Genomic DNA, 13357 nt, shown 5'->3' with positions numbered 1-13357 from the left:
CGCTACTCGTCCACCTGGATTGTTTGACAAACGTCGTCGTTGCTCTCAGCTGAAGCCTCCCTTTCACAAACGTATATGGATTTGTTTGTTTTTTTTTTTTTTTTAAATACCAGTAATAAATTATTATTAATTAAAATAAATCGATTATACTCATTACTGTCGATCATTAATTAAAATAAATTACTTATAATTAATCGACATATCCAACATAGATCATTATAGCATTCATACACTGATCAATAATATTAAATAAACTAAATCTAACCAACACCTACTATTATAGACAATACATACTATGCAGTGGAAACAACATCCGACACATACAGTGGGGTTCGAACTCATAACATCTAAGGTTATGGAACCTCAACTTCGCCAACTAAGTTAAGACTTATTAGCCAAACGTATGTAGTTTTTATTAGGGGTAATCGCGTTGCGATTTTGAAGTTTATTAAATTATTTTTCAATTACATTATCATTTGCAATTTTATAAAATAATTTCTCAAATTAACACTTTCAAAACTAAAATCAAAAGTGGGATTTTCTGTTGTTTCGAATGATTTGACGATTCCAACAATTATTACAAAAACAAGGTATTAAAACTAACAAAAACTAAGAATATATCCAATAAAAACCCTTTCATTGGTACAAAAACTAGTAGATTATTGGAATTACTTAAAGTCAAATACACTATTGTTTAAGAATATATGTAGCTAAAGTCTTTACATAATAAATATAACAAGTTTTGAAATAATTAAAGTTAGATACTTAGGCTCCATTTACTTTTCAGGATTATGCTTGATATCCCATTTAAATATGACTAATTAATTGTTTACTTTTATTTTGTCTGGCTCGTGTTTAATGGCTAATGCCACTACTACTAGTTTTTTAAATAGTGATTGCAAATTCACCCGTCGAGTTGGATTTGTAACCACCATCTACATGAATTTCATCCTATATTTAATCCATCATTAGTCTGTACTGACCTAATCCCGTCACTTGAAGTAAACGAGCTCATACAGGATGGGGGAAATTCTATTATGTTTGGTTTGTTATCTTGAAATTTAAACCTTTTTTTTTTTGAGCCCAAATTTAAATTTTGCAAAAATGAACTTTGCAATGAGATCCTTTGATAATATATAAACTTTCTTTTATAATTTGAATTTGAAATTTTTTAAATAATTAATTAAATTTATATTTTATATATATTTTAAAGAATTAATTATATACGTAACGGTGTAATTCGATTTTTGATATTTTTTTAATTATAAATCAAAATTAGACCAATAAGGTGGTGAGCTTTATTTTAAATTTAGGATTCAATTTGGAAGATAAATCATATAAAAACGATCCGATCTGTTGATTTGGATGTTTTGTAAAAAAAAATGCCACCCTTAATTTTGGTTGAGGTTGAGTTGAACTTTCGTTAGCATTGGCATCTCATGCTTTAGTTTAGCCATGTCGAAACTCATATCCAAACCTACAGAAAAATTGTTAGACTAGATCCAATCTCATTAAAAAATATAAATTAAATTTTGTGTTCGGTTTTCACCCATTAATCCAACAGTTATCCAAAAACTTATGACCATCACAATCACCGTCTCTCTCTCGATTTCATATTTCATGCACATCAATCGCTTCTTTGCTTGTAGCTACCTAACCTAATCCCTAACTATATCACCTGTCCCGGCCTCCTCTATCGCCACCACCGTCTACAACTAGCCCCATTTTGAGCTGCCGATTTTTGTTACACGTTCACCCAAACCGCATCGCCTCCTCCACTACATCCACTATGTTAGCGGTGCTCACCTCCTTCTTCGTCTTCGTTGATGGATGCTGCCTTGTAGTTTTTATCTCCAACTTCCTCATATTGGCATCGCCTAATTATATAATTTTAATTTATAGGGAATTTTTTTCTTGCTATATAGTCTGTTTTCTGCTGATCAATGGGAGTGTTTATACTTAATTCGCATTCAGAAACCTATTCTAGTAAAATCTTAAATCAATGGTTCAATGGATGTCATGATATGTTATGCACTTACGCTTGATTTGGTGGCAGCTTGCAGCAATAGATACTGCAGAATTTCTTGTGTGGTTGTTGGGATGATTTCAATGGTTAGATGCAATTGTTGCACTTAGTGTGCGGACCTGATTCGACCAAATTTAAATTGATTATATAGGAAGTGTAATGTAATTATACTTGCCGTGTGATTAGTGTATAGTTAAGGAAAAGTGCCCAATCATAGAGTAATATCACACTTGCTCTGTAATTGATTTGGTTTGACTAAATATAAATTTTATTATTTCTAATATATGTTGATTAAAATAGACATAATAACTACAATTGATTTATAATATATGCTTTTGATTAAAATAAACTAAAAAATATTATTTTTTCCTCCATCTTTTTCAAAGTGAATTTTCTACCAATTTTTTTTAATGAACATTGAAGATTAATTAATTTTTTGATTTAGTTTTTATTAAATAATACATTATTTTTTATTTTTAATTGAATACATCAAATAAATATTTTGAATTAAGTATAATTCACTATGTCAGTGACTTGATATCTTTATAAATTTTAGTTAATTTTTTTAGTAAATGAATTTTCATTTAAACACAATCTTAATAATGTGTATAGTCCAACAAATCTACAATCAAGATCATATATCGGTACATAAAAAATCATATAGACAAAATATAATTTGATAATAAACAGTGATTTTTAATCTCTAAAAAGTAAAAAAATAATTATATATATTGTTATTTGACTTATTTATTTATTATCCATCAATATCATTTATCACATCTATTTTTTGCAAAATTAGAGATACACCCACAAAAAATTATTCATTGCACAAACTATCCTGAACTTTGGTTGACATGGATGGTTTTGTAATTATACAACAAAGTATGAATTTGTTGTATAAATAAACTATATTTAAGGGGTGAAAATATAATTATTTTACAAATAAAATAAACTTATTTTGTTTTTCTAATTTTACAAAACAAAAAACTCCAAACATAGATCAATATAAAAATAGTAATAATAAAGTTTAAAATTTAAAAAAATAATAGCTCAACCTAGATGCAGTGTATGTAGAACAACTTTCCCCACAATAGGGCAAGATAAACTCCTCAGCAGCATTCCATCCCCACACCTCAACCCTCAATCTTCCCTCCTTGTTGTCTGATTTCCGCCATCAACGAGCTTCTTGAGTTGAGTGTCAGTGGGTGTGCTTTAATTGAACGTGTAGGGTAAAAGAAGTGTTTGTTTTGAAGAAATTTATAGGGTTTTGGATTAGGTTTGTCTACTTCAACTTCAACTTCTCTTTTCTTCCAGTTACAGAGGAGTTGAAATTGAAGAAAGGTAGTGCTTGCTAGCCGAAACCCTAGCCAACTCTACCGGTGGGAACAGCAGGTGGCTGCAACAATGAAAGTGGTGGCGCTGGTCAGCGGCGGTAAGGACAGTTGCTATGCGATGATGAAGTGCCAAGAATACGGCCACGAGGTTTGCATTTGTCATATCTGCGTATAAGTGTGAATGGATTAGTTCGGAAGACAAATTCTTGGGTGTTAATTATTTATTGTGGTTTCAGATAGTAGCCCTGGCGAATTTGATGCCGGTTGATGAAGCACAAGATGAGCTTGATAGTTACATGTATCAAACAGTAAGTCTTTGCATTCATTCAACTTTTATTATTTTTTCCTTGCAGTATGTATACTTGATGGATGAAAAGAGTAAAATATGGGCGAGTTGCATCTTCTTCCTGTTGGATTTGACTTAGGGTCCCTTATTTTAGAAATTTTAATGGATGAATTTTGTTTGCTAGCGTTTGCTGGATCACATCCTTTTATGCAGTTGGTTACATGTGTGTGTGTGAGGACTGTGGGTGGCTAAAAAAATTCACATCATTGGCAATCCATGATGCATTCCCTAAAATGCTAGAACACTCATAAAAAGGGTCCTCTATGGTACTGAATATTCTCTGGATAGGTGGATAGGGGGCACAGGTAGGAGACAGGGGCTGATACGCGTTGCATACATTGAACTGTAGTATTGGAAACTAAGAGCCAAAAAAAAAAAAAAGGAAGAAGAGAAACAAATATATAGAAGTATTATTTGCTTTTACAATAGGGTGTTTTGTGATGCTTTAAAATTTTGTAGTTGAAGTTAAAAATAAAAGTTGTCCCAATTTTTTTTTTGGATAACAATAATACTTTAAATTCTTTATCTTCCGTGATATATTTGATGTGGGAAAAAGATATTGTTACCAAAAGGCACTCCCTTTAAAGGCAAAATGCCAAAAAAGACATGGATCTCCACCTTTATGTGTGATTCCAAGTCTGTCCCACCTGAGCAACCTACATAACCCTAATTATGAGCCATTTTCGGTTTGGGACCTGGGTCAGGGAAGATCATTCGACTTGATCTTCTCAATTAAAATATGAGCTCAACCGTTACAAGATTAAGAGGAAAGTACTTAATTAATAAAACAACTTTAGGTCTATGGTCTTGTAGTTCACAGTATTGATGTTATAGTACTTTTGAAATTTTATTGTATGCACACACACGTGTGTTTGCATTGGTTTAGTATCATAATCTTTTTGGCATTTACTGTATTTAAAAAATTTGAAGTCTAGTCATATACCAAGAATTTCAACAAATAAAACTAGAAAACATTTAATAAGCTTGAATCATTTTATTTGTGTTCTTATATTATATTAATTTGATTTCCTATAGATAAATATATTATAAATATGTATGATGCTCATGCATATTATTATATATAAAGAGTCATTTCAAACTGTGCTCTATCCAATACTCTTTGAGAATTAACATATCCTGGGTTTCTATTGTATTGTTTCCTTAACCATGCATCATAGTGTCTAAAAATTTTACTCGAACTGAAGAGGGTAGAGGTTCTCTTCTATTTCTATTGCTTGATCATTGAATTTTTAACTGAAATTCGCACTTATCTTAAAACAAATATCCTTGAACAAAGCCTGCCATTTTCTCGCTTTCTGTGCGAGTAAATTGCAAGAAGCGCAGGTTCAGCAGCTGTAGTGCCCAATTTTCATGTCTATGCTGGAATATGAAAAGGGAATGACTAATAACAGGATACAATGGAATGGTGGATAATTTCCACAATAGTCTTTATAGACTTCAATATGAAAGATGAACCTTGATTAGAGAGATGTGGTTAGAGTTTTTCAGTTGCTACACATATCTTTTCCCTTTCTTGTGTTGTTCAATTAAAGTCGTGGAAGTTACTCTCGCAATAATTGCTTAGCTATATTAACTGTGATTTCTCTGGGGATATTTGTGCAGTTCTATAACTTGCTGCCTTTGGTTTGTTTCTACAAGTTTAGAATCAATATTTCTTCTTCTATTATGTTCTAATTAATTAGGTGTTGGATGACTTCTGCAGGTGGGCCACCAGATAGTTGTTAGCTATGCGCAATGCATGGGGATTCCGTTATTTCGGAGACGGATTCAAGGATCCACCAGGCAAGCCCTTTGAGTGGGAATCTTTTGGTATAACTGATATCCAACCTTTACGTTGGGGAAGCTAAATATACTTTTTGTGTTTGACTAGATATCAAAGAAAACACATGTCCTTCATCCTTGATAAACTTACTCCTCTGTGATTGATAGCATATTGTTTTAAGCTATTGCTATTTCATTGGCTTTATGATTTTGAATGGACATGGCTATGGTGTTATACAGAGGTGCAAATGTTTGCGTTGGTCACTAGCTTTTTCAGCATGATTTAATAAAGTTCAACTTCAAATTTTCAAATGCAAATTATCAACTCAAGGCATGCCGGTCGGCTCAAATGCTTATTTCCACCAAGGTTGACCCTAATATTTTTTCTTGTTTTCTTTTTTAAGGTGACTTGTGACTTTTTAGTGAGTTTTGAATATTTTCCTATCTTAATATAACTATATTAGTGTTTAGTGTTATTTTATATTTCAATTACGAAATAGTTTTGACTATGAATTTGATTTGTTTACCATTCATTTATCCCATGTGAGTCTTATTCATGCCCAAATGATCTAATCTCATCTCCTTAATTCGAGCCAAGACATGCAATCTCTTACCCCACATGCAACCCATTTCTTTGCGTCACAACAGTCAGGCCTCATTTTTTCACAGTCGATACATTTCTGAAAGTAAACCAGGATTTGATGTTTGATTCGCACTGAAGGGTTGAAAGAATCCGGAAAGAAGAGCTTAGAGATGCTAACTATTAAGAAACCATGAACAACCACCCACCCTGTATGTTGTTGTGAGTGACATCTACTGAAACATAGTCTACTACCTATTTACTAGGGCTTCTTTCGGATGCCTGGAGGGATTTCATTTACTTCCTTTTGTTTACATCGTTACTGATCTAAAACAAACAAGTACATTTATCTACATACCCATTTATACAATCATTTTTTCTTACCTTCACCTTTCACCCCATCCAAATGAGCTCTAGAATAAATCCAAAATATCTCAGTAGGGAGACACATATGACATTACCACTGGTACAAGAGAACATAAGGATATTTCTGGGTAATCATATAACCATATTCACTAGAAAATGCTGAATTCTTAGAATGAATGCTAATCTTGTTAGTTTCTAAAGAATCGAGATGTATCTACTGTAGGCTATGCTATGATATACTCAAAGCACTTCAATCAATATTGTGTTATTTTGGGCTTTACAGGCATCATAGTCTTAGCTACAATGTGACTCCTGGAGATGAGGTTGAAGATATGTTTATCCTATTAAAAGAAGTAAAGCGCCAGATACCCTCTGTTGCAGCAGTTTCCTCAGGTGCAATTGCATCTGACTATCAAAGGTTACGTGTGGAAAGTGTATGTTCTAGGTTGGGGCTTGTTTCTTTAGCATATTTGTGGAAGCAAGATCAGTCATTGCTCCTTCAACAAATGGTAAACTATGCTAATTCTATGTTTGCTTCTGATAACAGCAATTATGTCATCGATGATATTAACTTATCTTGCCTTTTGTTTTGTTTCAGATAAGAAGTGGAATTGTTGCCATCATAGTAAAGGTAGAAAATGTGCTTAGCTTCTCACAATAATTCGATTAATGGTCTTTGATCCAATTCCTTTATGCACATTTTATATGCAGTCTTCTGGTCTTCAGTACTTGTTATGCAGATTTTCTTAACGTATGATCTTAATGGATATATGTCCTAAATTATAGTTCTTTATTTTTCTGTAGCAATAACCTTGACAAAGTCATCTTTGATTTATCTGCAGTTTGACTGACTGTATGTGGTTATGCTTACTTCTTTAGCAAAAATGGATTCATTACTTTCCCTTTTTGTAGGTTGCAGCCATAGGGTTGGACCCCTCAAAGCACTTGGGGAAGGAAATAACACATGTAGAGGTCCATCTTCACAAGTTAAAAGAGTATGTTAGCCAACTCATCTCTTATGGTCTTTGGTATTTAATCTTAACAGCAATTATTGTTTTACTGGTTTATTTGTAGGTTGTATGGGATAAACGTATGTGGTGAAGGGGGAGAATATGAAACTTTAACTCTAGACTGTCCGCTCTTCAAGGTATGCTTACCTATCCCTGTCATTTTGATCTTATTAAAGTTTTGAATATTCGTTATGAGGTGAGTGGTGATACATGTATAATGTCTATGCTTCTTTGCTGCTGATTCAGCTTGTGATTTTGTGGTTTCTAATAAAACATTTACTATATTTTATAGTTAGCTTGTTTACTTTCCTTCATTGTATTCAAAGTATTAACTTATAGATCTTTTCCAGAATGCTCGAATTGTGCTGGATAAATTTCAAGTTGTCTTACATTCATCGGATCAAATTGCTCCTGTAGGGGTCCTGCATCCCATGGAATATCATTTGGAGAACAAGTTGGTTTCATTGTCTGCTTGTGATAATGACAAAAGTTATGAGGTAACTCTGGGGGAATTCGATTCAGTATGTGAAGTGTTGGGAGATTGCCAAGATACCTGTGAAGCCCCAAATCAAAAAAATGATGTGATTTCTGACTTAGCACTAGATACACAACATGATATTCACATCTCAGAATCCAGGAAGGATAGTACTATTTCCATTGCTTGCTGGTTGCAGGATGCCTCTAAAACCTCAGCAGGTATGTATTAAGTTATGACAGAAAGATAGTGGGTGAGCAAGTGGTAGATTTCCGATATGCGTGTTCTCTTTTATTTAGTTCTTCTCCTTGTTTTTATTCTAGTTGAGATATATCTTTCACTTGGATGTTCATTTCTCTGTGCTTTCATCTTCTTAAATCGACAGATTTGCGGGAGGATCTGAAGGTGGTTTTAACAAGAATTGAATTGCTGCTTATGGAATATAATTGTTCTTGGGAGAATGTTCTTTATATACACCTTTATATTGCTGATATGAATGAGTTTGCACCAGCAAATGAAGAATATGTAAAATTCATTACTCAAGAGAAGTGTTGGTTTGGTGTACCATCACGTTCCACAATAGAACTTCCTCTATTGCAAGCTGGTTTGGGGAGGGCATATATTGAAGTCTTAGTATCAAATGATAATACTAAGAATGTTTTGCACGTCCAAAGTATTTCTGAGTGGGCTCCTAGTTGTATCGGTCCATACAGCCAGGTAATACATCATTTAATGTGGATTCTGGTTATATTTTATTTCTCCTATCACTTGGTAAGTATACTTTGGTAGCCAGCAAGTTCATTCTGTAGTATATTTGCATTTTTTAACTTCTGAGATTGTTCTGCATTCTAACTTGTGAGTTTATTTAGTTGGTGGTGTTTTTCCCTACCAATCCATTCTCATACATATCACATATGATGAACCTCAAGTTCTTAATTTCATACTATTATGTGATCGGCGAGTGTCGTCTGTACTTAACCAAAGAAACGGAACATTATCCAGGTCTTGAGGCAACCACTGGAGTTTATAACCTGTTAAGAACTAGGACCAAGATTCAGGTTAATTAATATTTTGTCCCTTTTAAACATCCCCCCCGAACCTCCATTTCACATGTGTGTGCGTGTGCTTAACGTACTTGCTTGTATATGCCCTCCCAAATGTTCTCTCTTCATTACTTACAAAGATGATATTTTGATTTTTATTTAATTTATGCTATCATATTGAGGAGGGGATCCTTTAGTCTGACAAGTTTCAATATTTCATCTCCTTTAATGACCTCATATTGGAAGCGATCGGCTTTTCTGATTTGTCAACCATACATGGCTGACAAGAGAATGAAATCACTAGACATCGCCATTCAGTCTACTATCTTCACAAATCTCGTGTAAGAGAAGCTACTCCCTCCTTGGTCACACCTTATTTTGCTTTCTTAAGGGGCTGGTGTTTCATTTGGATGTGCAACTTCCTTTTTGATGCTCATCCATTCATCCATCCATCTAATAGTCTTCATGGCGATGTTACCTACAACCAATTCAGTATAACCACAACATGTCAACAGTAGAACAGTATTAGTCAACCGCTGCTTTCTTCTTGAAAATTCCAGATGATGAGCACCATATTACCATTATTGAATAGAAAAAGATGGGTAAAGATTTTTCTGAATGATGTTATTCAGTTAATGGAAGTTTAACTTTGTACATATGATTTTGTTTGTATTTATTGTTTTGTTAGTGCCTTCCAAATAAGTTCTTAGGATTGTGTATGCAGTATGCTATTCAATAGCCCATTCTTAAACTCAGGGGCCTCCACATTCAAGTTGCAATTGGAGGAAAAATAGTTCATGATATATTTGCTATACTACTCATGTTTCCTCCTAAAATTACATGGAACTTTTAACATCTCTTTCCAATACATGAATTGGCAATCATGTTTCTATTGATATGTGCTGAGTCAACGTATAAGTGTGTGTATATAATATGTATTATTGTATTCTTCTGTTACAAGTTGTTTTCATCATTGATGAATGATGTCAGTGCAATTTTGCAAAGTGAAACCATAAGGTTGGAATTAATTGGAATTTGATGTGTTAATAACTGTTACAAACACCATTTTAAAGATGAGGATCTGCAATAAGTTCATTGATGGTCCTGAAAATATCACACTTTTATTTTCATTTTCTTCAACCTTTAGTGACTTAAATATCCTGTATGTATCCTGCATAAATTTAGTTTTGGATGGGATTCTTAATTCTGCAAAATTTAGCTTGTCCTCTTGTCCGTTTAGTACCTTACAAAGTAAACTCTTTGTGGCAAGGACCTAAAATATATGTGAATGTATAATTCGTTTTTTATGTGTTTTTCATGGTTAGAAACTAGTGAACTCTCTTTGCAACTTTCATTGCGTTCCTCATTTTTTATGCATACTTTTCAGGCAACAGTGCATAAGGATGTTTTATATATGGCTGGCCAGTTGGGGCTTGACCCACCAACAATGTTGCTTTGTGATCAAGGTCCCCCACATGAGTTTCAACAGGCACTAACGAACAGTGAAGCTGTCGCAAAATGTTTCAACTGTTCAATATCCACTTCTGCTGTTTCCCTTGTCATTTTCTGTTCGGTATCTGTAAATTCATCAGACAGAATTGCCATTGAGGATCAGAAGGATGTCTGTCTTGCACAAATGAAGCTGCGGTTAAATAGTGGAAGGAGGCCCAGTATGCCTGTAGTGAATGATCCTGTTATTTTATACGTTCTTGTTCCTGATCTGCCAAAGAGGTGAACTTCCTACTCCGGTGCTTATGAGTTTATCATTACATCATATGCAGCCATCAATACAAATCATTCCCAAATTTCTATGTGTATTAAAAAAAATGAATTAATTATTAAGAAATCATCAGATTCATTTTTTTTCAAGCATTTGTGATGGCATTACTGTGGGCTTATGGTACACGCTAATAATGCTAAATTAACTCAGTGTGTAGCTAAAATCAAAAGATATGGTTATGTCTTTCTGTTTTACTGATTATTTGGGTTTGTACAGAGCTTCAGTGGAAGTAAAACCCTTGCTTTACTGTGGGGAGAATATAGAGACTTCTCCTGGTGTCACCCAAAAAGACCTATCCATGGGAGAAGTGTATTGGGGATTTCAGCATGAAAGCTGGCATAATAATTGTCTTCAGAAGTGTATCATTAGTGGAAGATTGTGTACGGCTGTCATATCTGTCACACAGGAAATTGCAGGAAAGATATGTCCTCAGACCACTGACTCTGCTTATGCTGAATCACAATGTAAAGTTAATACTGAAAAACAAGCTGTAAGGATGGCAGAGTTCTGCATCTATCTTCTTGATAAAGTTCTTTTGGAGAATGATTTCTCTTGGGATGATGTAATGGTTAGTTTTCTCTTCACTGTCGTCAATTTTCTCTTGTGATGGTTTCTTGTCTACCTCTGCTTTGTTTTATGGTTATGCATCTTTTCTACTTATAGTTTTGTGTTTCTACAGCTACTTATTTTTCTCAAGATGCTACTTTTATTGTCTGCATAGTGGAGACAATATTGTGGTGTTATCTATATGTATTCACTTTTTTATTTAGTAAAGTATCTGTCCATGTCTAAACGTAATTGTTCAGATTCCTTGTCTTTAGTTCAGCACCATCACCTTCTCTCCCGTCTAAGTACTGTTTGTCTGGCGATAAAGGCCTACAATATATCCTGATATTTTTAAGGGAAACCTATGGTTAGATAAGTTTATGGTATTTACTGATAGAAACTTTATCAGCTAACTGAAGAGAAGGTGAGGGTGCTGAAGGTTTCATGTCATATTAATAGATACACATAATTTCCTATGCAATGCTTTGTTCCCATTTTTTCTGCATTCTTTTCTTTTTAACTATTAACCTTAACTTCTTGGTGTTTCTTACTTATATTTTCATCATTTCGCATGGCCTTGCAATATAGTTGACGTGACTACACCAATGTACCTGTCCCAAAATAGCTGCATATTAAAGGAAGACTATGTTCTTGGCCTAGCCATGCACAAATGAATAATTTTCCTGGCAATATTCTTAAAACAATATCTGATGGCCAATATGTTTCTGAGTCTGTCTCGGTATGCTTCCCGATGATTTAATCTATGTGGGGCTTCTCCTTGCTAATCGACACTTTTATGATTCGGTCTACTGTCTGGATGTGTTGACCTTCCATTGCAAATATTTACCCTTGTTCTGCTTCTTCTGGGCTTCTATATGCTGTTGGTATTTCGAACCCTTCCAGACGTTTCTCATTGATATCTTATTGTTTGTAGAATTTGCGGATCTATTTCATAGCAAGTCCTCACGCCAGCCATGAAACATTGTCAACAATCTTCACCAATGCATTCAATGAATTTGGGGAGATGAGCAGGAGAATCGACAGTGACAAAGGGTCATTCTTCAACCTTGTTCCCGTCTTGGGTGCTGGGAGGTCAGCAACATCCTTAGACAACATACTTACGTGTGAGCTATTTGCCAGGAAATCTTAGCCAGAGTTCTTTTGTTGGTTGAGCTATCTACTTTATACATATTGATCAGGTAACAAATCACTAGTCCAAACATAGAAGATACATGCGCACACGTACACCAGGCACAGTATGCATTATATATCTACGAATTGCTCTGAGAAGCTCCCTTATTTCAGGCAACTATACTTGGCAAAATGATATTTGTATTCACTCTGTAATTGAACTGGGTCGATTATATGGTTCTATTTTTGATGGGTGATTAAAGGTGGAGCAATATGGGAGGTTGAATGAGTACGATAAAACACCAGATGAATAGTGTTACCAAGATCCATATTTTCAAAATCCAAGTTATTGTTATGTAAATTAATGACATACCTTTTGTCTTTACATACCTTTTGTCTTTGATTATTTATTGCTAAGCTATAGAAATTTGTAGAGAGATACTGTAGCCTTTTGGTTTAAATCAATTTAACTTAGATGATTCAAAAGCGTGGAAAATACTTTTTTCAGTTTATTTTTAACAATAGGACCTTATTTTAGATGGTTGTAAACCGATTCCTAGGAGAGTGTTGTGGGGTTGTACTTTTTTGTAGAAAAAGAGTTTATACTATTCCAAAAACTTAAAGTAAGGAACTATTATTTTATTTTTAGATTTTAATATATTTTCCTTCAATTTTACCAATATTAAATAAGAAATTATTATTACAAATGCTTTGTGATTTTTATAAAAATATCCCATTGACTTGGAAAATTTATTTTTTCAGCTTATAAGCTGATTGAAATAGCAGTAAAATGAAAGGTGAAACCCATTTCTTGATACCAACAACAACACTTCTCAAGGATGAAACATTGTATTAAGGATCAAATATTCTAAATAGTAAACTTATCGTCGGCTAAATTATACATTTTGTCCTTATATATTGCCACCAAATCGTTCATT

At 33.8% G+C, this 13357-nt stretch overlaps 1 protein-coding gene across 9 annotated transcripts; it reads left to right on the top strand.

Annotated features, from left to right (window-relative positions):
* Positions 1-3070: 3070 nt before the first annotated feature.
* LOC105163797 (endoribonuclease) lies at positions 3071-12804 on the top strand. Of its 9 annotated transcripts, none has more exons than XM_011082270.3 (13): positions 3071-3216; positions 3341-3508; positions 3597-3668; positions 5430-5509; positions 6718-6943; positions 7033-7065; positions 7347-7429; positions 7509-7581; positions 7795-8140; positions 8305-8636; positions 10350-10693; positions 10959-11310; positions 12223-12804. In XM_011082270.3, exons 2-13 carry the CDS (start codon positions 3431-3433, stop codon positions 12436-12438), a joined length of 2235 nt encoding a protein of 744 aa, XP_011080572.1. In that variant the 5' UTR covers positions 3071-3216; positions 3341-3430; the 3' UTR covers positions 12439-12804. The 9 variants fall into 9 exon arrangements, with proteins under 9 accessions (XP_011080572.1, XP_088737587.1, XP_011080570.1 ...); XM_088881461.1 differs by having other exon boundaries at positions 3075-3250; positions 3347-3508; XM_011082268.3 differs by having other exon boundaries at positions 3075-3250.
* Positions 12805-13357: the final 553 nt, after the last annotated feature.

This window comes from Sesamum indicum, linkage group LG6 (assembly GCF_026168435.1).
Source record: "Sesamum indicum cultivar Baizhima isolate 11 linkage group LG6, ASM2616843v1, whole genome shotgun sequence".
NCBI lineage: Eukaryota > Viridiplantae > Streptophyta > Magnoliopsida > Lamiales > Pedaliaceae > Sesamum > Sesamum indicum.
Note: the sequence above shows the minus strand (reverse complement) of the source record. Positions and strands in the feature narration are given on the sequence as shown.